Consider the following 22235-nt stretch of genomic DNA (forward strand, 5'->3'; position numbering starts at 1 on the left):
TGTCCAGAAAAACAATGTTATAAAACCCTGTTGTAAAAGCTCATAATTCCATAACCCTAAAAAGTTTCCCAATTTGAGTTGAGCTACCATGGCGATTTAAAAATGCATTTTCCCTAAATTACTCTCTCGTCGATTAAAGCTGGAGTCACCATTTAACAAGATGCTGTGAGGCCTAAACCACAGGGAAGAGAGAAAAATCCCTGAGCATTTCTTCCCTGAATTGAAGGAGACTGCGGTGCGGGTGAAAAATGTGTGGAGTCCTGAGTATGTACCGTCCTCATTTGGCGTCTCTGGTTCCTTCAACGCAGCCTTCAGGGGGCTTCATCTTTTGGGTGTTTCTGATTAGTGTGCTATTTACCCATTATTCCCAAATACGAGTCACTACCCAAAATATGCACCGCTCCACAATCTCAACTGTTCGGTGGCAAGTAACTCAATCCACGTTGGGCCATTTTCATTCATGCGAACAAATCCACAAATGGTAGGAATCGATGGCACGCATTAAAATGTGGGCAGTAATCCTTGGAAGCTGCATGCCAGCTGAGCTTAACAAATTACTGTTCCCATGACAAGGAAATATTTGGGGTTTTGCCGACCTGTAATTTGCCCTTAAGTTGTTTTGTGCAATTGTAATCCAGAAGATTCTTCGTTTCAAACAAACGCAGGGACAAATATATCCTCTTTCATTTCTCCTAGTGCTCCTAGGGCTTTGGTTCAGTGTGGGGAGTTATTCAGGCAACTGGTTAAAATGCATTAAACTGCGACGTTACCAAATTAAATTAAATCAAATTTAAATCAAGACTTTTGCTAAATGCCGTACCGCTACAATACTGACAACTTGGTCATAAAACATGACTATCTGCTGTTGGTTTTGTGGCAATTCTTCTGGCAGCCACGATTGCACTGCTGAATCTTTAAACGGTGCTTAATACGCAATATGTACAAAGACGGACCAGATCTCTCTCTCTCTCAGTCTCAGGAAACACAGTCTCACTCATTCTTCCGCTTTTCTTGCTCTTTCCTTCCTCATCTCAATTGGTTTTCTCACATCATTACCTGCGTGCAGTGACAACCATAGATTACGCTGAACGTCCTGCTGGTTAAATGGAACTTAACGACTGGGCTAGTCCAGCGAACACACGCTAATGTCTTTTGCAGACGGCAGAATGGGAAACCAGTTAACCTTTACGCCTGCTGCTGGGCTGGCACAGCCAAAAAAGCAGCTATCAATACGACTGCTAATAAAAGTTGGCACAGATGAAGTGAGGCAAAATGTTTGCGAGGCCCACTAAAAACTAATGCCAGACATATAAAACAGAGGGGGGATGTGACAGAAATACCTACTGGAATAAGAGGGGGCAAAATGCATGGAAAGAGCCAAAGTAACGGGTGTGTGCACGCAAACTAGCGTGCTAACCCAAGCAGCCACTCAGGTTTCCACCAGCAAAGCTCAATGTTAATAGCTCTGATTGACTAGTCTTGCTTTGATCATTGAACGCCAGCACTGGTCAGGCATATTTCCATGCATTGTTAAAAACAGAAACATCGACATCTCAGCGCATTATTCAGATCATGTCAAGTGGTCAGTTTCATTTTTTGCTTGTTCCAGCAGAGCAGATGTTTTTTTCCTCCTTTTTTTTAGCCTTCCGTGCAGGAAAGTGTACAATGAAAGAGAGAAGCTCTGCTGCTAGTTCTGAGCCCAGAGGAAGGCCGTTCCTGGTTGAGCTGCTATCTTTTATAATTGAAGGCCCCGGCAGCACGCAGGCCCTACACATGTGGTCTCACTGTGTGGAAGTGGCGAGTGGGCGAGAGGAACCCAGGGACGAGAGGGAGATTTCTATCTTGGAGCAAAATGTTTAGTGCCGAAATAAAGTGCAAGGAAAGGGTGGAGAACAGCACGAGATGGACGGAGCGTGGGTAAGCAGGGAAGAACCGCCCGTGCACCAAGCCACGCCCCTTGGTTACTGTTGCTGTGCATGTCAAACTTCCACTTCCGGAATGCCAGAGCTCTGCAGGGACAATGGATAAACCCGAGTTAATCATCCCTTTACAGAAAAGCCAATGGTAGAGAAATCCAAAGCTTGTCTTTACTAAGCTATGTTTAATGGAACGGTTTATCGGTGGCTCATCCATTTAACAAACAGGGGATCGGAATAGACAGTCTGTGCATTGTGTACATTACAGATGCAGTTTTAATGGTCAAAGTAATTTATTTGAAGTTGAGTAACAGCGGATACAGTTGATACTGTCCAAGGCAATCAGGCATTTGTTGCTTTGAGGGGAGAAATATCTACAAATGAGTGCAAATGAAATTTGTGAGCGTGATCATTGTAACATTTATAGATGAGGGATCATTGGCATCACCTGGCATGTGCAGAGAACATTGAACTAACTCGTTTATTTTAAATGACATTTAGAAACAGTAAATGTAATGCACGTAATATAAATGCAGTTAAAGTACCACTGCTTGGAGGAGCCGCAGTATGATCATTAAGACATAGTGGTTTATCACGTGTGACATTTAAAACATATTCAGTCTTGAATCATGTCTTGCCTTGTCGTGTAATAAATACATTTCTATCATAAAAGAAATTTGTAACTGTTGCATTTCAAGTCAACAGAAACTATAAATATCAGCTTATTTCACAAACAGAAATAAAAAATGCTATTCAAAAGAAACGATTGTAACTTTCCCTTTGGTACGTTCTTTGCTTCTGCATAACATTAACACACGAGTCAGAAAACGGTTTAATACCTAAGCCATTAACCTTGTGTGTGTCTTGCATATCGCAGCACGTCACCTTCAATCCTCCAGCAAACAGTTGACCTGCTGCATGTCATGTTCCAGTTCATTTTTGCATTGGGCTTTTTTTTTATTTCTCTTCCCCCGTCCTGTGGAGCATTAAACAGCCAATCTGGCTTTTATTGACAGGGATCAGTCCCAGCCAAAGTCTTGTCCACTCATCTGGTAGAAACGGTGGTTGAAGGGCCTGTAGAAGTCTCTGAGCGTCTGCAGGACCTCGGAGGGGATTTCGGGATGAGGTCTGCCCTTCGACTTTCCCAGGCAGCGAGGTCTGCTGCTGCCCTCGGGCTTCTTCAAGCACGGGAAACCTTTGGTCTGGTTGAAGTAGAAGTGTTTGTCTGAAACAACCCTTTTCAGCCCCAGGAAGTCCTGAACTCGGCCCATCTCCCAGGCCGGATCAGACACCAGCCGCTCGCCGCTGACAAAGAGAAAATGGGACAATGGGAAGTGCTGAAGCCAGTTCTCCAGATGTTTGGCGTAGAGGCCGATGCGCACAGCGCTCCACGTGGTGTCAATCAGACCCGTGGTGGTGTTTTTCAGAGCTAGGCTCTGGAAGGATGGAAGGCCTGGGTTCTTGGACAGCGTCTGGGTGTAGTCAGATACGGCCCGCGTCACAGGATCCCTGACCACCACAATGAGCTTGGCTCGGCAGTTCATAGAGCAGACACGGCTCGGGGCCTCCTTTGTGACAAAGTAGCTGGGAGTTTTCTCCATGGTGATCTGGCCGTCCAGAGTCCGGGGCATCAGGCTCCTAAATCAGAAAAGAGATAATGCTCAAAGATCTGATTCAGCGCCTCACGGAGAAACTTGTTTCACATACAGACGTTTGGCCGTGCGTTGACATAAACATATTATAATCCAGCTTTAAAAATTGGGTTAGTGGTTTAGAGTTGGTGAACTTACACCAGAAGGACAAACCAATGTAATAACATGTGGGCTACAAAGAGTCTTTGGTGAAAAGAACATCAAGAGATTACGTGCACACATTGTATACGCTAAACATTGAAGCACATCAAACTCTGTGTGATTAAAGGTCCGTACACTGTGTTTATGTCCCGGGGCCCCAGACGGCCCATTCGAGCCTCACTGTAAGGTCTGCACACCAGGACCATCCACTCACTATGGGTCCGATGAGACAAAACCACAAAGCCTCAAGAACCACTTAACAGCAATTTCCTACAGATTTCCACCCCCCTCCCTCCCCTCCTTTCTTCCTGCAAGAGCAAAGTGCCTCCCTCTCTCCCTCCCTCTCTCCCCTCACCTCCCTTTAGGGTTCCTAGAAGGACCCAAACAGACCAAGCAGACCAAAGTCAGGAAGTGCAACCAGGAGGGCGTGCTGCTGAGCTCAGCTAGTGTGTTGAACACATGTCTGAGGTGAGGAGAGATGCTGTGAATAACACAGAAGTGTAAATGTATGGGTGGAATGATATCCTACTATTTTGCATTCATACATTTTGCATAGTCATACCATTTATATCAATTTCACCCAAATCATTAATCAAGTGCTACTTGTTTTAGCGTGTTTGTTTTCCTCCCTCAATGCAACTGCTACCTCATAAACTTTCAGTACTATCGGGAAAACAGGCATTGTGGGTAAAATGGTATTTGATAGATCTTGACATGTGCTGACATGTGATGCAACATTTTGGATATCACAGAAGTGACAGAAGTCTTTTGCATGACAAAAGAAAGACGAGTATAAAACAGCCAATGAAATAAACAAGTAATGGACCCTTTATGTTTTATTTGTTTCAGATTTGTAATCATAGATTTGTTAAATGTAAATTGAGTTGAGGAATAAAAATCAATTTAATTGGATAAATGTTATTTTCTTTACATTTGAGATGAATTTGATCAAAATGACTGGACGAGGGAGTTTGATGCTAGAGAATGATAATTCTCACATGTCTGTAGCTGTGGCTAATATGAAGCTACCTCCAGCATGCCCGGCCCTGTCCAAAGGTAACAACATCCACCTCCATCACCTCTGAGGCTGACTAATTGAGACCTTGTGTCTGGCTTGTTTAGTCTGTACAAAAACAAAAGTATAAAAGCAACGTGTTGTGGTATTTTGACTTCCTGAGCCCCGTATAAAAAAAAAAAGGAAAACACATGTTGTTCTTACTGTTTGGTTTTAATAAGGATTTAACCAAACAAAATAGCGAGCTTTAGAGGAGCCGGTAGGAGCCAACCTTTAATGCTGCATTGTTTCCAGTCTGTGTGCAGGGCTAACTAAGTCCTGGCTGCAGCTACCTGCGAGTAGCCTACAAACATCATCTTCTCATCTAACTTTTTGTCCATCGAGCCTCTTTCCCTATATTTCAAGCTTTTCATTTAAAGCCTGCAAAGGAGACCGCGTACACAACAGAGACGTGATACTGTCCAACAGCGCAGAATATAAAAGAGCCGAGAGGAGACAAAAGGTAAAACTTGATGTTAAATAGTTAATCATTAGTGTGCTGCGACCGTCTGTCATTCATTGATTGTGAAAAAGCATTGGTTGTCAAATGCCCACGACCATGAGTTGGAAGGAGAAAAATACCTCCTGTTTCCGTGTATAAGTTTTGAGTTTCCACCTTTACTTAAAACTAAGCCCTTTCAATCCGTCCCATTAAATGATCCCCCCTAATAAAAGACCATTAATTGATTATTATCCAACCAAAAGAGCTGCAAATGGCCCGTTGCTGCCCGTCTGTCCCCTGTTTATCTGTGTCTGATCAATATGTCTGTCTCTATGAAAGATAGTTCACTGTGATGTGTGATGTGTGTGTGTGTGTGTGTGTGTGTGTATCTTAGTGCAGACATACTCATGTGAGTGCGGAGGTGTCAACGTGTCCTGGTGAGAAACTGAACGCACGTCTCCCTCCCTGTCCTCTCGGCTTTCATCCGTGCTCCTCTCCATTTGTCCTTCACTCCTTCATAAGTGTCACTTCAGTAATGGACCATAAGTTCTCTTTCCACACTCATGAATACTGAATGAATGTACTCGGGTCCCTACGTCCCTTGTCACAATATGTCTCATTATCGAGAGAATCAATAAAGGCCTTTTTTCATCAATCTGTTCCTGCGCGTGGTGTAGGGAAAAGCTTTAAACAGATCAGGGATGATTCATTTTTTCTCCTGTTAGTCCCTTGTTATTTTACGTTTGACATATAAGACACACTCTTTTAACTCAGCCTTTAAAGTAACCGACGTGCAAGAAGAGCCGACTTGAGCGCGGAGATGTTTCCTATTTGGCTCAGGGCTGGTGAGCCTTGCTGACTAGCCCACATTAGACTGGAACTCCCTGCTGCTAAAAGGATGTAGCACTTTTCCTCCCTGAAGTGCCACGCCGCTGATTACACTACTGATATGTTCTCGGCAGTCTGGATCAGAAGATTAAATGCTAACCCTCGGCAACAAGGATGTGGCCAGGAGACTTCCTGGCCCCCGAGATTGTGGGTTCTCCCGTCGAAGCTATCTGCTGCAGGGCCCGAACAAAAGGCATACTTCACAAATTGTCATTTTTTGAGGATTTTTTATGTCTGCAATCAGCTGATTGCAGACATAAAAAATAAAAAAATTACAATTATCATGTCAGAGAAAAACAAGACCTGATCTAAATTACAATGGGTTGTTATTTTTGTTTACTGTACCATCTCTGCTCTACATTGTCTCACTGAAGGAGACCTCTGCTCTGGCAGAATTTCTCAGAAAAACACGAAATTAACGAGGCTGTGGAAAATAGAAAAAGACAGTAAATGCGAGGAGCGCAAACAACAGGCTGAAGGAAAACGTTTCCCAGCAGTGGTGCTCAGAGGGTGACAGAAGAAGCCTCGGGGCCACGGACGCCCGTCTGGCTGACGGAATGAGTGTGGGAACGTTGGTCTACGCCTTCGTTCCGGAAGGAAACCAGAAAAATAAAGGATAGACAGGGAGTAAACAGAGCAGTTTAAAAGAATAGTTTGACATTTTTGGTTTACGCTTATTTGTTTTCTTCCTGGAAGTTAGATGAGAGGATTGATAGCAAATCTCAAATGTACTATCAAGCCTCTCAACTAACCCTCGGTAGGAAGCGTTTGATTGTATTTCCCAAAATGCCAAACGAGTGCTTTAATATTTAACCTGTATGCGCTGCCGTGTCAATAGGATACTGTAGATCCTGCACACAGAGAGGAGAGGAGGAGACGAGGTGTTGTACAGGAACCTGGTCAAGAGACAAAAGGCCTGAATAGTGGATGCCAAAGTTGGAAAGAAACAACGTTTTTTCTATGGGGGGGGGGGGGGGGGTGGATGAAAAGGTCAAAAGGCTTGTCTGTTTGAGTAGATGGCTGAAAGCTAAGAAGTAGTAGGCTTAACTTTTATTGGTAACCTAACTGTTACGGTTCATTGTTTCTGAAATAAGAGGCCTGGCTGCTCTGTTCACAGCAAACTTGAAAAGAAGAAAATGGTTTAACTGCACTACAGGCTGAGTCCTTGTTTACCTGAAATGTGCGCTTTATCATTTTATTTATAAAGCGCACCTGTTTGGCCTATGTTGTTTTTCAGTAAAATAAAACATTTACATAAAGCAAGTCAATCCACTTTTCCGTGTTGCATCAAATGAACATTAAAATGAAGAAAAAATTATGGAAAAAAACAAATGAAGGGACATTTAGAATAGATACTAATGTGCGATTAATTGGGATTATTTTGACTTGACTATGACTTAACTACTTAACTTAACTATGACATAAATGTGATTAATTGTGATTAAATATTTGAGTTGTTTGACAGCACTGGTAAAAACCAAACATAGCCCAAGGACTGTCTTGACACTGTGCAGCATAATAAACAATATTTCACAACAGCGAGTGACAAAGTGTGCATAAGAGCTAAAGAAATACTCAACATAAACACTTAAAAACCTGGAGGTGATATTCCGTCACTTTTGCAGACATCCATCAGCTCAGTCCACAGGCAGAGGGAGGAAGTGGTCCCTCTGGGGAACCACATGACTGGCAGAAAGACTGTTGCCACCCACAGGTTTTAAATACATCGTTATCAGACGGATTTTATGGAGGGAGGAGGAGGCTTTCTCAGCAGGAGGTTAGCTGAAGTGCCAATCTCCCACGGAGTACAGTGTTTTTACATTTTTCATCTTTGGTGATTTACTGCAGGATACCGTCGCAGTAGGTTTGAATGTGTGTGTGTGTGTGTGTGTGTGGGTGTGTGTGGGTGGTTCGTTGGTTGAGTAGGAGGTGAAATCATGCACATGTGTGTGTGGGTTTTTCTATAGAGACATGAAATACCTTTTGTTAGTCAATGGTTAATTAGTGACTTTGTGGCATACGAGCCTCCAATAGACTTAGCAGGATGTCAGCGATTATTTGCTGGGGAAATCAGTAATGGTTTCAGCATTTGGCTCATGGAAGTATAGCAGAGACATTTTGAAGGGTTGAGCTGCTGATCAGAGACGAGATTTGTTTGGACATTTTCAGTGTCAATATGAAAACAATACTTTTTTATATTGTTTTCAAATGGAATTAAAAGCATTTTTCAGACGTAATAAACAATGAGTCCTCCTCTTAACTGGAAATCTCAAGAAATTGGATTGCCATGAAATGCAGTAAATCGTAACAATTGACGCCTTAAAGTTTGATCCTTGTCTTGAATCTGACTGTAAACTTTCAATATATGTGACTTTCCTGCAAGGGACATAATTCATGCCTAAAAATAATTAATGCCACACATTAGGATTGCAGCTCTCTCTGTCATTTATTATAGTTCTGAGACTCTGAATTGTCCTTTTTGTGAATTATATGTCATAACAATAAATTGTGTTCTAATTTCCCTGGAGTACTATCATTGTATGCCCATACAAGTGTATTTCATATTAGTTACGCAAATCCCCTGCAACTGTTCAGCACCACCACGCCATATGAAACATTTGACTTTCGGCCAACTGACAAAGTATTTTCTTCACCAGCTAACTGCAGTACGGAGCTAAAACAGCACAGCGGAAAGATTTTGGAGGCGGCCCGAAATGCACCACAATGCGCCTCAGATTATTATAATTCCCACCATATGGGGTACGAGTGTAGGCCCGTTCAGAACGTACAACGCCATCTAAACCCGACTCCAGCCAAAACGCAGCACCATTAAAACACAATACAACTCAACACTACAGAGACCACTTCTTGGTCTGTTACACCAATCAGTCGTGTTCGGCTTCCATCACTCAAAGCCTCGGGCCTGCTCACAGAATGAGGTGTCGGGAAAATCACTCGGGCTCTGGAAAACGCTGTCCCATACGCATTATATTCCACTTTTACCATTTCAAGTGTCAAGTACCTAGACGGACTCGGCCAGTGTTTGAATCGGACCTCCTAGAAAATCGGAAATCACTGAATGCGGAAGAATGCATGAAATGACTTAAGGTAATTAAGATAATAAGGTAATCTTGTGAGGAAAAACAATACATTATATGCCGTTGTCACTTTAATTACACAAAGTAATATTGAAGTAAAGCAACTTCTGATGTTTTTAAAATGTGAAAATACTGTGTTTTCGATCCATTTAGAAAATAAATTTAATTTGAATGCCATAAAGTAAAAAGGGGGAGAATAATTCTAATCTGATAGAATTGAGTTGACTAACTTGATGTATATTGAGTAGCCATAAATGACCAATATGTTATCCCAAAGACCAACATAATTCACTACTCTCTCCGTATCCTTTTTTTTACAAAAGTCGATGTATCTTAAGGTCATTTCGTTTTTCCCTCGTGCTACGCATGAAGGATTTATACTACATTTTAATAGCAATCCGATGGTGCATGGCCTTTGGTGTCAACACCGTAGGTCAGCCAATTGACAAGCTTTCAAAATATCGATGGGACTTCTGGGCTGGTGTCTGTTTTTGGAATGGAAATGCATAAATACATCATTACATTTCTGGAAAATAGTTTTTCTCTGTTCTTGGATGATTTCGATCCAAGTGCACACATTCTTTTTGAATAACAACTTGTTCGGCTGCAAGACAACAACAAATGTTCTCATTAAAATGTCATCAAGGAGCTGAAGATGCTCCAAAAAATAGAAAAGACAGAGTTTCTCATTCCAGCTCCCATCATGGGGACAAAAGCCGTGAGAATCACAACCAGTGGGCCATGAAATGCTGAGTTTGTCCCTTTTCTGCGGTGGCTCTCAAGTTCCATATGAAACCCATCACTCCATGAATGCTGCTTCAAGCCATAAAACAACACAGAAATTCATCAAAACCCTGCTTGATTATGAATGTGGCTTTTCCATCGCTGCAGTGGGCTCATTTGCACACATGCAAAGGAGAGAGGATGAAGAGAGGGGCCGGGTGGAACAACGGAGAGATCAGTTAAGAATTGAAGAAATGGAAAACACACTCGAACGATGTCTGAGTTGGCCTCAAAGGAGACAATGATTTTGGAGCAACATGCACGAAAGGACATTGCTTGGTCTCTGAAGTGTCTCCAGCATGGAGATCGCCAATATCTGACAGCAACTGATGACCATGCACGTCTCTCATCCATCTGCTAAAGTCGTCTACATTTTCTGCTTATTTCTTGGTCCAAGACATGCAGGCTCAGGCCACACAACGCACAAGTTGTTGTCAGACATGGTAATGTGAAATAATGGGTCTTTGCGAAAGGTTATGGCTCTTTGATACTTCTATGACACATCAACAACATTTTAAACTGTTTTCTGATTGCAATGCATTTGAACACGTTGTTTTAACTGATGGCTGAAGCACACGCAGAAGTCCAAAGTAGACTGTTGATAAAGTAATAGGAAAATGTAAGTTAATCGGTCCTAAGCTTAGATTAAAGTAGTGATCCAGTGGTGTGTTTGTGGGCATTGGCATCGTTGGTTATGACCCTGTAGAGCTTGAGGCCGCAGATGAAGCAGGGAACTTAGACAAGATAAAATGTCCTCTTTTCCGAACCTGTCAGAGCAGCCTCAGATGAGAAAGTGTGTGTGTGTGTGTGTGTGTGTGTGTGTGAAAGTGCTACTTTCCAGATGTGACAGTGAGTTGACCCACTGTTCACTGACAGTCAGTTGACGAGGACTTGTTCCACACGGATGGGCTCTTGCTGTCACTGACACACACACACACACACACACACACACACACTCACACACACAGAGCCGAGCTCCACAACTTCAAGCGGCTTCACCGTGGATCATTGCCGAAGAAACAAAACAGTTTCTTCCCGATTCCTGAGATTCTGTGACAACGAGAGAATCATCTTTCAGTGACTCAGGATCACGCTGTCGCTGTCGCCATTGTTGTTTCAACCCCTCCAGCTTACTTCTATCCGAAAGAGAAAACATGCTCTAGAAAAATAGAAGGTTGAATTGTTGTTTGTCATTTGTAAATTTGCTATCACTACTGAATTTGATATATTGCAATTTCATCTTCTATTTTGCTCATGGGAAATGTATATTTCATTTGAACTGAATCGGTTAGTGATTAATAATTAGCTTAGTCCAGAAAAGATGGAAAACCTTCTGCTTTGCTTCGTCCTAAATGATTGTAAACTGAATATATTTGGGTTTTATGGTCTCAATTAAACAAAACCAGATATTCCAAAACCCATTTTAAGTTACAGCCTTTATTATGACTGATTGTAATTTCAAGGACCATGCTGGTGACCCTGCCGCGTTGCAGCACCAAACCAAACAGCTGTGTCAAAGCATAAGAGCTTTACTGCACCAGTCGAGCTAATTAAAACACACAGAAACACACATAAAACCTGCTCTGGAAACACCAGGTCTGCCACAGGTATTTGCACATAAAGACATCCTCTCCACTTACAGGAGAGTTAAGAGGAGTGCTGCTATAGGCGAGAGGGCATAATGGAGGCAAAGAAAACGCGTAGAGGGTGGAGAGAAAGCGCCGGATTAGAGCAGAGGAGAGACATGTATAAGCAGAGCGATAAATAGAATAAAGTGCCAACCTGCGTGCTTGTGTGATGCGATTGTGGGTGTTTATGTGCCCCGAGAAGAGAGAGGAAGCTAAGAAGCATGCTGAAATTATCTGTGGTTAAAGTGTTTCCATGTGTCTTCATGTTCTCATTTAAAACGTAGCTACGGGGGATAAAAGGCCAAGACAAGATTAAATTACAGAGTTTCATGCACCATCATGCTGTCAAAGTGCCTGTTCATCTTCATCCTGTCAAACTTGAGTACTCTCCTTGTAGCACCTTTAATGCCATACAGTACCAAAAGAGCAGGTCAATAACAATATTCAGACACTGTGTTTGAAATAAAATGGGACGTTCTCCGGGAGCTTGTAAAACATCTGGAGATGATCAGAATCAGCTTCATTCCGCTCTGGTCTCCCCTAAATCAGCTGCTGTAACTGCGGCATTAGCCAATGAACATCACATGTACAAGATCATGTGGCATGCAACCAAGACATATACACGTGAAGTATCTCAAGCAAGGCCTATATCCTTTATGAGAGGAAACCTTATTAGAGCAATCACTGAGCTGTTTGCATGACTCAGCAGGGTGGAAGTGTTAATACTGGATGTCACTGTGAAGGCTACAAACGGTGTTTGGATGAATGTCAAGATGATGAACTGTTCCCCAGAGAAGCCACCAGCCTTTTGATTTAGGCAGCCAGCGGGGACGAATATTGGCCTCACGGCTTGCACGGTGATCGGAACACATCGGCCGGCCATGAGTCTACCAAAGGTTATTGACAGGAGACATCAGCACTCCTGCTCACCTGACCCTTTCCCCCCTCACACATACATCATCTCTGTCCTTCAGTTCACCTTCGTGAAACCAATGCACCTCAATTTGAAGGCCAATCGTTCATGTTCAATAACGGATTAGTGCCAATGACCGCGTGTGTCTTTCTTTTGATTTACAATATCAAAATCAAGTGTAAAAAAAGAAAAAAATAAGTAATGCAACTGACTTTCAGTTTTTACTTCACTGCCAAAGTTGAGCCGGAGGACGTGCATGTGTTTGTTTTTGTGAGTCGCCTACCTGTACCACTCCAGTCCTTTATCGTAGAACCGGTCAAAGAAGTGAGGCTCGGCACCGACCGCCCTCACGTCTGGGTGGATGCGGAGAAACTCCAGCAGGGCGCGGGTTCCTCCCTTCTTCACGCCGACTATGAGCGCTTGCGGGAACCTCTTGGTCCCGAAAGAGTTGGACACGGGGATGCCGTCGCTCTTCGTTGCGCTGTCCGGCGTGCGCGGGGGAAGCCGCTGTGCCGGCGTGTCCACCTGCGCTGCGTCCACGGAGTCTGTGGGGTTCCGGTGATGCGGCGCGTCCGGCAGGAGACGCGGCGAGGGACGCGGGTCGTCCAGGGTGTCATAGTAGGAAGCCTGGTGGCTGTACACGGTTCTCGGAGCCGAATCGCAGAATCCGGTTAGGCAGTAGAAGAAGTAGGTGAAGATCAAGACCATGGTCAAAAACACCGAGACCTTGGAGAGCACCTTCCCAAAGTTGAACCTGACTCTGCATCCGCCACATCCCATGAGTTGATCTCCTGCTCGGTGCCAAAGGGACAAAACGGGGACAGCATGCTTCGTCCTACTACATCGATCGGAGTTTACGGTTACATTGATCTCGCAGGACCTGTTGCGCAAAAGTGAGGCTTGACATGGAGACTGTGGAGCTTCAGTGGGATGATGGTTGTGTCAAAAAAGTCTTCATAATCTTTGTCACTTTTGTGGGAAAAGATAGAAAGGGATCTAACGTCAAGTTCCAACGTGACTCGTTCCTTTGCAGCCAGATGAGGCTTCCAGGCTGCTGCGTCTGTGCGCGCTGAGGTCTCCAGACTTCTCATTCAAGGTTTCTGCTCTGCCTTTCCTACGCCCTTTTTACACGTCTCCACCCCTCCCTTCCACAGCTATAGATAAACATGCCTCGTGGGGGCATAAACTTATAGAGGTTCATATGGCTGACATATTCAAATTGAAATGTTTTTAACATGCGTTGTCCACATAAATCATGTCTAAGGAACAACTTGTTGCACTATAAAAAACTATTTCCAAAACGTAGGGACATTTTTTAGACGAAAATTATACCTTGAGTAGTTTATTATAAGCAACAGGTTGAGTTTTAGCTGCACCCTGCCGAGTGAAATCCTCGTTGCCCCTTTGAACCCTTATGATACATGGTGAATAAGAGAAGCCTGAGGGATGTCCCATACGGTATCTGAGGCCGAGTGTGGCAACTTGGGGGCTTCACCGGAAAGATCAGCACCGGGATCACTCCTGTGAAGCAGGTATAGGGTTTCTTCTGGCAGGCAGATGGAGCCTGAACCTGAGATGGAGTTCACACTTTGAACCTGTCCAACACCGAGCGTCTGTTTGAATGGATGAGGCGATCTCAGGTGGATAATCTGTCTGAGAAAAAGCCGCATGCACACACACACACACTGACACACTCAGCCCTGGGGCACAGGTTTCAAACAAGAGTACGTCGGTTTGGCAAACGTGCAGTGTTTTCTGATTGAAGATTTTGAAGTTCTCTATTATTATATTTTAGGTGTCTTAATTTATATCCTTGGGGATTTAAAAAAGCTTGTTTAAAAAAATGAAGAAAATTGATAAAGCTGCTAACTAAGCTTACACCGCAAAGAGAATAGAGACATGGAGAAACAGCTAGCCGGGCTCTGTCAAAAGGTACAACAAAAACATCCGTATAGCTCCTTTAAACGTCACTTAAAACACTTTTTGTCCAAGTGTAAACTTGAAAGATTGACATTTCATGTGCTGTAAAATTACTTGGAAGACGGCAAAGATTCCAAGAAGTATGTTTTCCAAAATATGAAACACAGGACGCGCTCCATATGTTTTTATATGAAGGGTTCATTCTAGAAAACACAACAATTCTTATTTTTTTTTATTCTCTTCATAATGACAATATCATTTCAATTTGTGCCAATAAGTCCCCCTAAACCCTACACACTGTTTCATTTAGGAAAATGAACTCTTCAAAGTTAAGCATTTTAAAGCCGGTGATTGAAATGCTGGCCTTCAAAGCTGAAAAACCAGTTTGGAAAAGAAAAGTGCTCAAACAAAGGTTCTCTGCGGACTCTGACACGCAGGCATATATAGAATAATGATATGTTTTGAAGCGCAAACAGCCATTGTAAATCCATCCGAAGCGAGGCCAGCCGTGGCCCTGAGGAATTCACAGCTCTGGAAGTGACTGCCTGCTGGCGAGAAGGCAGATCCAGTCAGAATGGGGTCAGGATCCAAACTGCTTTCATCAGACATTTTATTTGCTTTTCCCACTTTGGAGTTATACTGACAGATTTGGACCCAGAAATATAAACAGCGAGATTAAAGAAACAAACAGGCGGCAGCAGTGCTTGGGAAATAAATACGACACACAAGTTGTGGACTGTGCCCGTGTGCACATAGAGTTGAGGCTGTACAATAAGTCTTGCTGTTGATGTGGTTGTGTGTGTGTGTGTGTGTCCCGCTCCATCTTTGATATGCGCTCACATTCACGCGTGGGTGTTTAAGCGCGTGCGTGTGCGTGCCGTCCAGGCTACACCTCAAATTGTGGTGCATTTAGTGGTGTGCTGCTGCATCCCTGTGTGTACCATTGGTACAGATGTCCATAGCCAGAGGCCCCCTGATGTACATGTACATGTGTCACCCATTACAGCAAATTAGAAATCTTCCTCAGCAGAGTGTTCCACTCTCATTTCCAGTATGACGAGGAAGCTGTCGGCCATTTCTATTAGCCACAAACGACTCGGCAGAATTGCCTTAAAGCCCTCATGACAGATCTTTGAAAACCCCGCCCAGGAGATACTCATTTAGCGGTACGAAGGTATGGCTGTAGTTTCCCACAAATGGAACCTTTTATTCTGTCTGGAATGAGATTTAATGAAGTCCAGATTGGGGTTGATGTAGGCTACTTCGGAGGACAGAGGACATTCCTACTGTTGGATCGGATGTGGTTATTTTCCTCAAAACAATCTGGTGCGATGCTCACATCGGGCGTAAGAAGTTCAGCTTTGAAGTAAAGGACGCCACACTCACTCAATGTTCTATGTGCTCAAAGAGCCCTCAGGTGGGGAGCCTTCACTCAATTCAAAGCCAAGTACAAAGTGTCTGTGATGCCACACCTTCTCCCGGAGCCTTCCCAAACTTTCATCTGCACAGCCGGGCAAAGTCAGTTACTGATGAATGGACAACGACAACAAAAAAAAGCGACAACACTCTGATCCCACTGTGTTCTCCCCCCAACATCTTCCTCTTCTCCTCCCACCCTTCATCCCTCGAATCCCGCGTTGATCTTTTTTTGGCCTCCGGGAGGACTTTTTAGATTCCCAGCCATGCCCTGCAGCTTCATGGAGACATCAGTGAAAGGAAGATACCAAAGATCTGCGAGGAGGGATGTTTGGATCTTATGCAACAACGTTCAACGGACTTGAAAGCATTGGACCATGTTCCAGATCAACATGGGAGCCATTTGTAGCTTTCTGCGATTCATTCCATCTTCATGAGGGTTTGATTTAGACAGCATCCAAAGCCAGGAGGTTCAATCATGTAATTGATATACACCTATAGAGATAAACTTTTGAAATAAACAAAAATGAACGCGAGCTCTCCTCAACCGGCAAACACCAGCTGCACTGAACACTTTTCAATGTGTCTTTCATCTTGGCAATAAAAACTAAAATACTTTCCCGGAGAGCAGGTCTGCGCAGGAGCCTCGTGTTTTTTTAAAACTGATATTTACATTCTCTTTGCTTAATTGTAGCAGTAGAACCGGGAGAGTGAGGATCTAAAGAGAGAGAATTTCAACTAAACAACAATCATGTCATCGCACAAGCCGCAGACCGTTTGGGAAAATGCCTCCGTCTGTAGTCCGCAGCCCTCCGGTGAGCAGTGGGGTCGTGGTCGGCTCCTCAGTGATTGTGGGTGTGTTGGGTGGAGGGTGGAGGGTGGAGGCAGGGCGGTGAGGGGAACCCAGCGTGCGCCTGTTACGCGCTTGTGTCCCGGCGACGGAAGGTCCCGGCGTGAGCGAGAGACAACCGGAGCGAGAAGGAGGTTGGGGAAAGGAGACAGCTGGGACGAGTTCGGTGTGCGGTTTCATGCCTGCGAGCCCACTTCGGGGGATTCACTGAGACGTGTGGCTGCAAATCCGACGGAGCCGCCAAGGTGAAACATCTCCATCGCCTCGCTGTAGATGTTGACGTCTGTCCACATGCGTGCAGGCCTTCAGGCTGCCATGTGCATGCTTCGATGCGCCTGTGGGGGCCCATTGTTCCAGTCTGCTCGCACATGTTCCACTCGTTGCACCCAGTCCCCAGACTGTTACTTACTGAAATGCTTGTGGGCCGCTCCATGTGGCTCTCCTTCGTCCTCCACGTTGATTGCCACGACGTCAGCTCCACACTACAGCGCTGCCTTTTATGTGTCGCTGTCACCATCTATCTGGGTCGGACGCCGTGCTGCTGTTGCCTCTTATACGAGCTGCAGATAGGTGCGAACCAGCACCTGGGTGAATGTCTCATTAGTGAGCTGGGAGCTCATGTGTTCATATATGTAAACGAGGCGAACCAGGAGAATCTGTGTCAATAAAAACTCACTGTAATTACTGGTGTAAAACCACGGCAGGTTGTCTCTCCACTCTCTGGAGTTTCCCATGTTTTTTTTCTTCGAATTCCAACTTGTCACATTGACTGTGAGAGAGGAGAGCTGTCATCCTAGAATAATTTGGAGAAGAAAAAAAAAAAACGGGTCTGTCCTTGCCTTACTTTTGATGACTCAAAAGTCTGCTGGAAGAGTATCACCTGTCCTATGAGATCCTGCAGGCCAGTGTGTGTGTCAGACTGATTCGTGGTGCAGAAACCGGAGATGGGCCTCTACCCCGTGGGGCCGGTCTGTATTTCACAGGAATGCAAAATCAAGTGTGACTCAAACCATCAGTGAAGGTGCTGAAGGTTGTTTTGGCCAAAGGGGACGGGGGCGTAGCAAATATGTGACCCACCAGGAAGAAAACGTCCCTGGTGAGAGATAAATTAACTTTAGGATTGGATATTTCACTTTAGAGATTGATGTTTATCAGTTTCATTAATTTATGTATAAAAAATGTTGTCCTGTGTACAATAATCACGTTGATTGCATTGATATTGTGTTATATTTATTATTTATTGTGATCCAAAGATCTGTTAAAACCAAATAACAGGCATGATCCGAAACAATTGTAAGACATTGGGTAAATTAATGTTCTAGGTTGTTTTCCTGCAGAGAGGGAAATAAGAAAATCTCACATCTGTATGCTTAATATGTAGCCCAGGCTCCTTAGGCAAAGCAGGTGGTGCAGCTAGCCCAGCTGTATAGGTAAACATTCATCTAACAACACTAAATAACACATGATATGACAATTGTACATATAAGAAGGTGTTAAGATGATTTATTGCATTTCTGCAGAGGATTATGTGCCAGCCTTTTTTTTCTCTGTGGTGTTGGTGCGCTTTTAAAACACCACCACCACCACACCCTCACTGCCGTACAGCTAATAATCACATTGGCTGGTGTGGGAGCGTCATTCCTGTGGGAATGTATTCAGAGTCTATGACCTCTTCTGTTGTCACCCCTCAACCAACACACACACACACACACACACACACACACTCCAACACAAATCGTCCTCTCTTTCCTGTAGCTCTCATCTGGTCTCACTTTGGGATTGGAGGTGTTTTTAAAGGACACAACAGAGCCGCAGGTCCAAATGATAGCAGTAAGGCTTTGGATTCGGTCTTGTCCAAGCGATCACTCATGTGGAGGAAATTACAGGAGGTGTGATCCGTCTCTTCACTGTTTGCAGTTAATGCGGTTTTCTCTGCACAAATCTTGGACACTGGGCAGAAGCTGAGGGGTCGAGAAAAACGATTACTGCAGAGTGAAATCTTCTTCTCTAGCACAAAATAAAATAATCAGAGATTTGTCTCTGCCAAACGTTGATTTTGAAGGCATATTAATCATGCATATATTTGATGTATAAAAGCGGTTGATAAATGCTAACTTAAGCAGGATGTTGACTTCTTTAAGGAGCAAAGAAAAAAGTCAAATCAGTGTTTGTCTATGTGTTGCACAATGAGTGCTGAGGGGTATTAAGCTTGATCATACAACGAGGGGGATCCAGATGTGAGCATACAAACAAACACACACACTTTATTTGAATCCCGTAATTATTGCTTTTTGGTAAAGCTTTAAGGTTGGATGTGTTTTAAAGGCATAGATAGAGATTTAGGTTCAAACCTTTTGCATGGGCAGAGCCCTGCTGCCCGCCCCCCCCGATTTCAGTCTTTATGCGCAGCTAAACTGACCAGTGTGGCTTTGTATTCATGGTGCATATGTAACAGAATCAGTCCTCTGGTCCAACTCTCCAACAGACAGTCAACATGTTTGTCCCCCATAATGTATAAAGCATTGCTTCAAAGGCATGTTGGGATACAGCGCATGCGTACAAACACACCCACATGACTCACAAAAGCACTAATAGAGGCCAGCTCGGGCAGATTATCTTCCCCCATAGCTGCTTCTCCTTTCCCCACCGCGTGACGGGGTTTGGTAAAAGATGCAAATTTCACGTTCTGTCGATCTTTCGCAACATCTGCAGAGGAAAAACTTGAGTCAAGACACCTCCGACACTGTCTTATTATGGCGGCTAAGATTACAGGTTCCCGATTGGGTTATAATCACTGAGGAGAATAAAGAGCTCAGGCACCTCTGAACATTTTCTGCACAGAAGTTAACAATCAGCACGGCTAAAGCAGCAATTTTGACTACCAAGACCACCCATCTGGGGCCTCTGGGGAGTTCACAACATTTCACCAGGACACATATACGGTACTGTATATACGTTATAGTTGTCTCCTATGGGACACATTGGATTAACTAACCAAGATGAGAAGAGGATGAGCAGCCGTAAATAGCGGGGGGGAGGGGGAGGGGGGGGCAGAGGAAAGATGTTCTGCGGCATCGTACCCAGGGAAAGACTGAGGTAATTGCTTTATTTTCTCCTCAGAAGTGTTCTGTCTCTGTCGTCTGTCAGCGTGCAAAAAACTTCTTCAGAACTAGGAGGCCATTTTGGAGCCTGTCTCCTCCTTTTTAAATCATTTAGCCAAAATGAAGAAAAAAAACCGTTGTGATGTTTCCGTACTGCGAAGCTGTAGAAGAAGATGAAGAAGAAGGAGAAACGTCTCCTTGCTTCTGGCACACTTCATCCTGAGGCTCTATGGGATCCCTGTGAGACGTACAAGGTAAACACAGAGCAGAACAGAACCCCGGTTTGACATGGCCTGTGATCCAGGTGGGATCCATGTTGACATGTGGGCACACATTCAGTGAGACCCCCCCTCCCCCTCCCTCTCCCTGATCTGATTGGACAACACCAGTGCCACACACCTCAGGTGCTCCTTTGAAGCTGTCAGACCGACCCTGAGCTGCTGGTCCTGGGTCTTCCTCTCGGGGAGATCACGGTGCAGATAAGGAGGGATGTTTGCCAGCGCACATGTTCAAAATCCCCTCGGCGTTATTGAAGCTGGTGGCGTTCAGAAACAGGAATGCGATCGTGTGATAAAGGGGACAATGAGCGGCAGAAGCCATTGAAAATGTTCTTTGAAATTTCCCATTGTTTATTTCTTTACTTCGCGCCCTCATACTTTGGATATCACGGGCAGCTTCTGGGTTTTTTTGGAGTGCAGTTCCTCGACAGATTATAATTGTTGACATTTAGTTGGACCGAACAGAAAAAAAGTGGTTTTTCATTGTTGCTTCTTCAGTGTAATTGCATTTTTATTACACCTCATTCCAGATTTACAGAGTTTATAACAAAAACAGGCTGTCAAGATATGCATTTCATATACCCACATGGCATAAAATCTGTTTATATGCCCAGTAAACTACACAAATTTACATTGCGGTCACTGCTGGGCCTTTCAGAGAGGACGAGCAAATGTATTATATTACCGTTTGGTCTTCGTGAGCTCCATCTCTTTCAAGCACATGTCGGCCTGACGGAATTACAACAATGCCCAACGGGAGTTCCTTGAGTTTCCATAACTTTCTTTGTTTATCCTTTTAATAATAAGAGGGGGAAGCAGTTTTTTGGCCAACATATGTGGTCTTTTAACATGTGGAGGGCAGTCCCACCATGTATGGATGGAGACGTTACATTATAGCAGGATGTATAACTCACATCGCTCACTGATGAAAGGCGCTTTTCTTTATTTTTGTTACAGTGCCGCATTCAAGAGCTTAATTTCTTCCACAGTGGGATCACAGCTTCTGTAGCGAGGGACTCGGAGCAACTGGAGGACAGATGTTGTTAGGCCGCACCACCTTGATGAAAGTGGATATAAATGTCATGGCGTGTGGACGCAGAATGAGACACTTTTCTGTTGGGGCTGAGAACAGAAGCAGGTGCAGTGCCCGTAAACATCCACATCCAAGCGCCCTTATAGGCGACGTAATTAAAACAAGATGCCCCCGCGAATGAGTCACATACGGACACATGTTGAAGCTGTGCCCTCAGGCTTCTCCCCCCGAGGGACTGGGGGAGGCTTTGTAGTAGCAGCGGTTTAATGTAATTAAGGATTAGCTCTCGAGCAGGATGAGTCCTAGAGGTCAGAGGAAGGAAGCAAAGCGTGTGGTTGCCATTCGAGTCCGGCTCGCGATTCTACTGGAGGATTACCACTTCCTCCTTCCTGTTTGCTTCCCTCCCGGCTATACAGCTGTGCTCAGATTCCGGGCCAGAATAGGGTGTTATCGCATATAGACAATTACTAATTACAGTTCTGTGTCTTTGGCAATTTCCTTTTCCTCTTCATCTATCATCTGCTTTATCTTTGTGTGGGGATCTCTGTATGTTGTCTCTCTTTTTAAAGACACCACCCCCCCCCCGAGGGCGGGTCAGTCTGTGAGCCAGCTGTGTGTGGCGTTACAACTGAAAATTCCACGACAAGGACGTCTAGTCACTCATACCCTCCTTGAGCAGGTCTTACATCATCATCACTTTAGGCTTTAATCAAATTTGAAACAATACTTGGTTTCACTCTGAAGAGAATTCCGCCGTTTTGATCTTAAAGCCAACAGCACCACATCAAATGCACAAAGCAGTCTCTGCTGTACTACCACACAGCATTAGAATCTACACATTTCTGCACTTCCTTTCTTAATCCTCGAGCCTGACACTGCGGCTTTCATCTGCCCGTCTGATCTTCCGGGCCTTTGAAACAGGCAGATCCACACCTGCTCCGAACCAGACATTTAAACAGCACAAGGGCTGCTCAACGCAGTCCCACATCCTCGCTTTGTTTATAATTCTACCGCTCCACGAGCCAAGAAGTTTCTGATAATAAACTCTGTATTCGTGCAATAAAGTATAAGAATTGCAATATTTTTCTTTTTTTGCAGGCAGAATTTAGGAATGCTCTCCGC

At 44.2% G+C, this 22235-nt stretch overlaps 1 protein-coding gene across 1 annotated transcript; it reads right to left on the reverse strand.

Moving 5' to 3' along the window:
- Nucleotides 1–147: 147 nt before the first annotated feature.
- On the reverse strand, nt 148–13589 carry LOC119219829 (heparan sulfate glucosamine 3-O-sulfotransferase 6-like). The gene is made up of 2 exons (XM_037475251.2): nt 12799–13589; nt 148–3554 (listed from the first exon to the last, which is right to left on the reverse strand). Exons 1-2 carry the CDS (start codon nt 13293–13295, stop codon nt 2936–2938), a joined length of 1116 nt encoding a protein of 371 aa, XP_037331148.2. The 5' UTR covers nt 13296–13589; the 3' UTR covers nt 148–2935.
- Between the last annotated feature and the right edge of the window lie 8646 nt (nt 13590–22235).

Source organism: Pungitius pungitius, chromosome 12 (genome assembly GCF_949316345.1).
Source record: "Pungitius pungitius chromosome 12, fPunPun2.1, whole genome shotgun sequence".
In the NCBI taxonomy this organism is placed as follows: Eukaryota; Metazoa; Chordata; class Actinopteri; order Perciformes; family Gasterosteidae; genus Pungitius; species Pungitius pungitius.

Bases quoted from the DNA above. Each gene is read 5' to 3' on its own strand.
- LOC119219829 (XM_037475251.2), bottom strand. From the start codon at position 13,295: ATGGGATGTGGCGGATGCAGAGTCAGGTTCAACTTTGGGAAGGTGCTC. The intron at 3,555-12,798 runs GTAGGCGACTCA...TTTCTGATTTAG, and splicing joins AAAGGACTGGAGTGGTACAG to GAGCCTGATGCCCCGGACTC.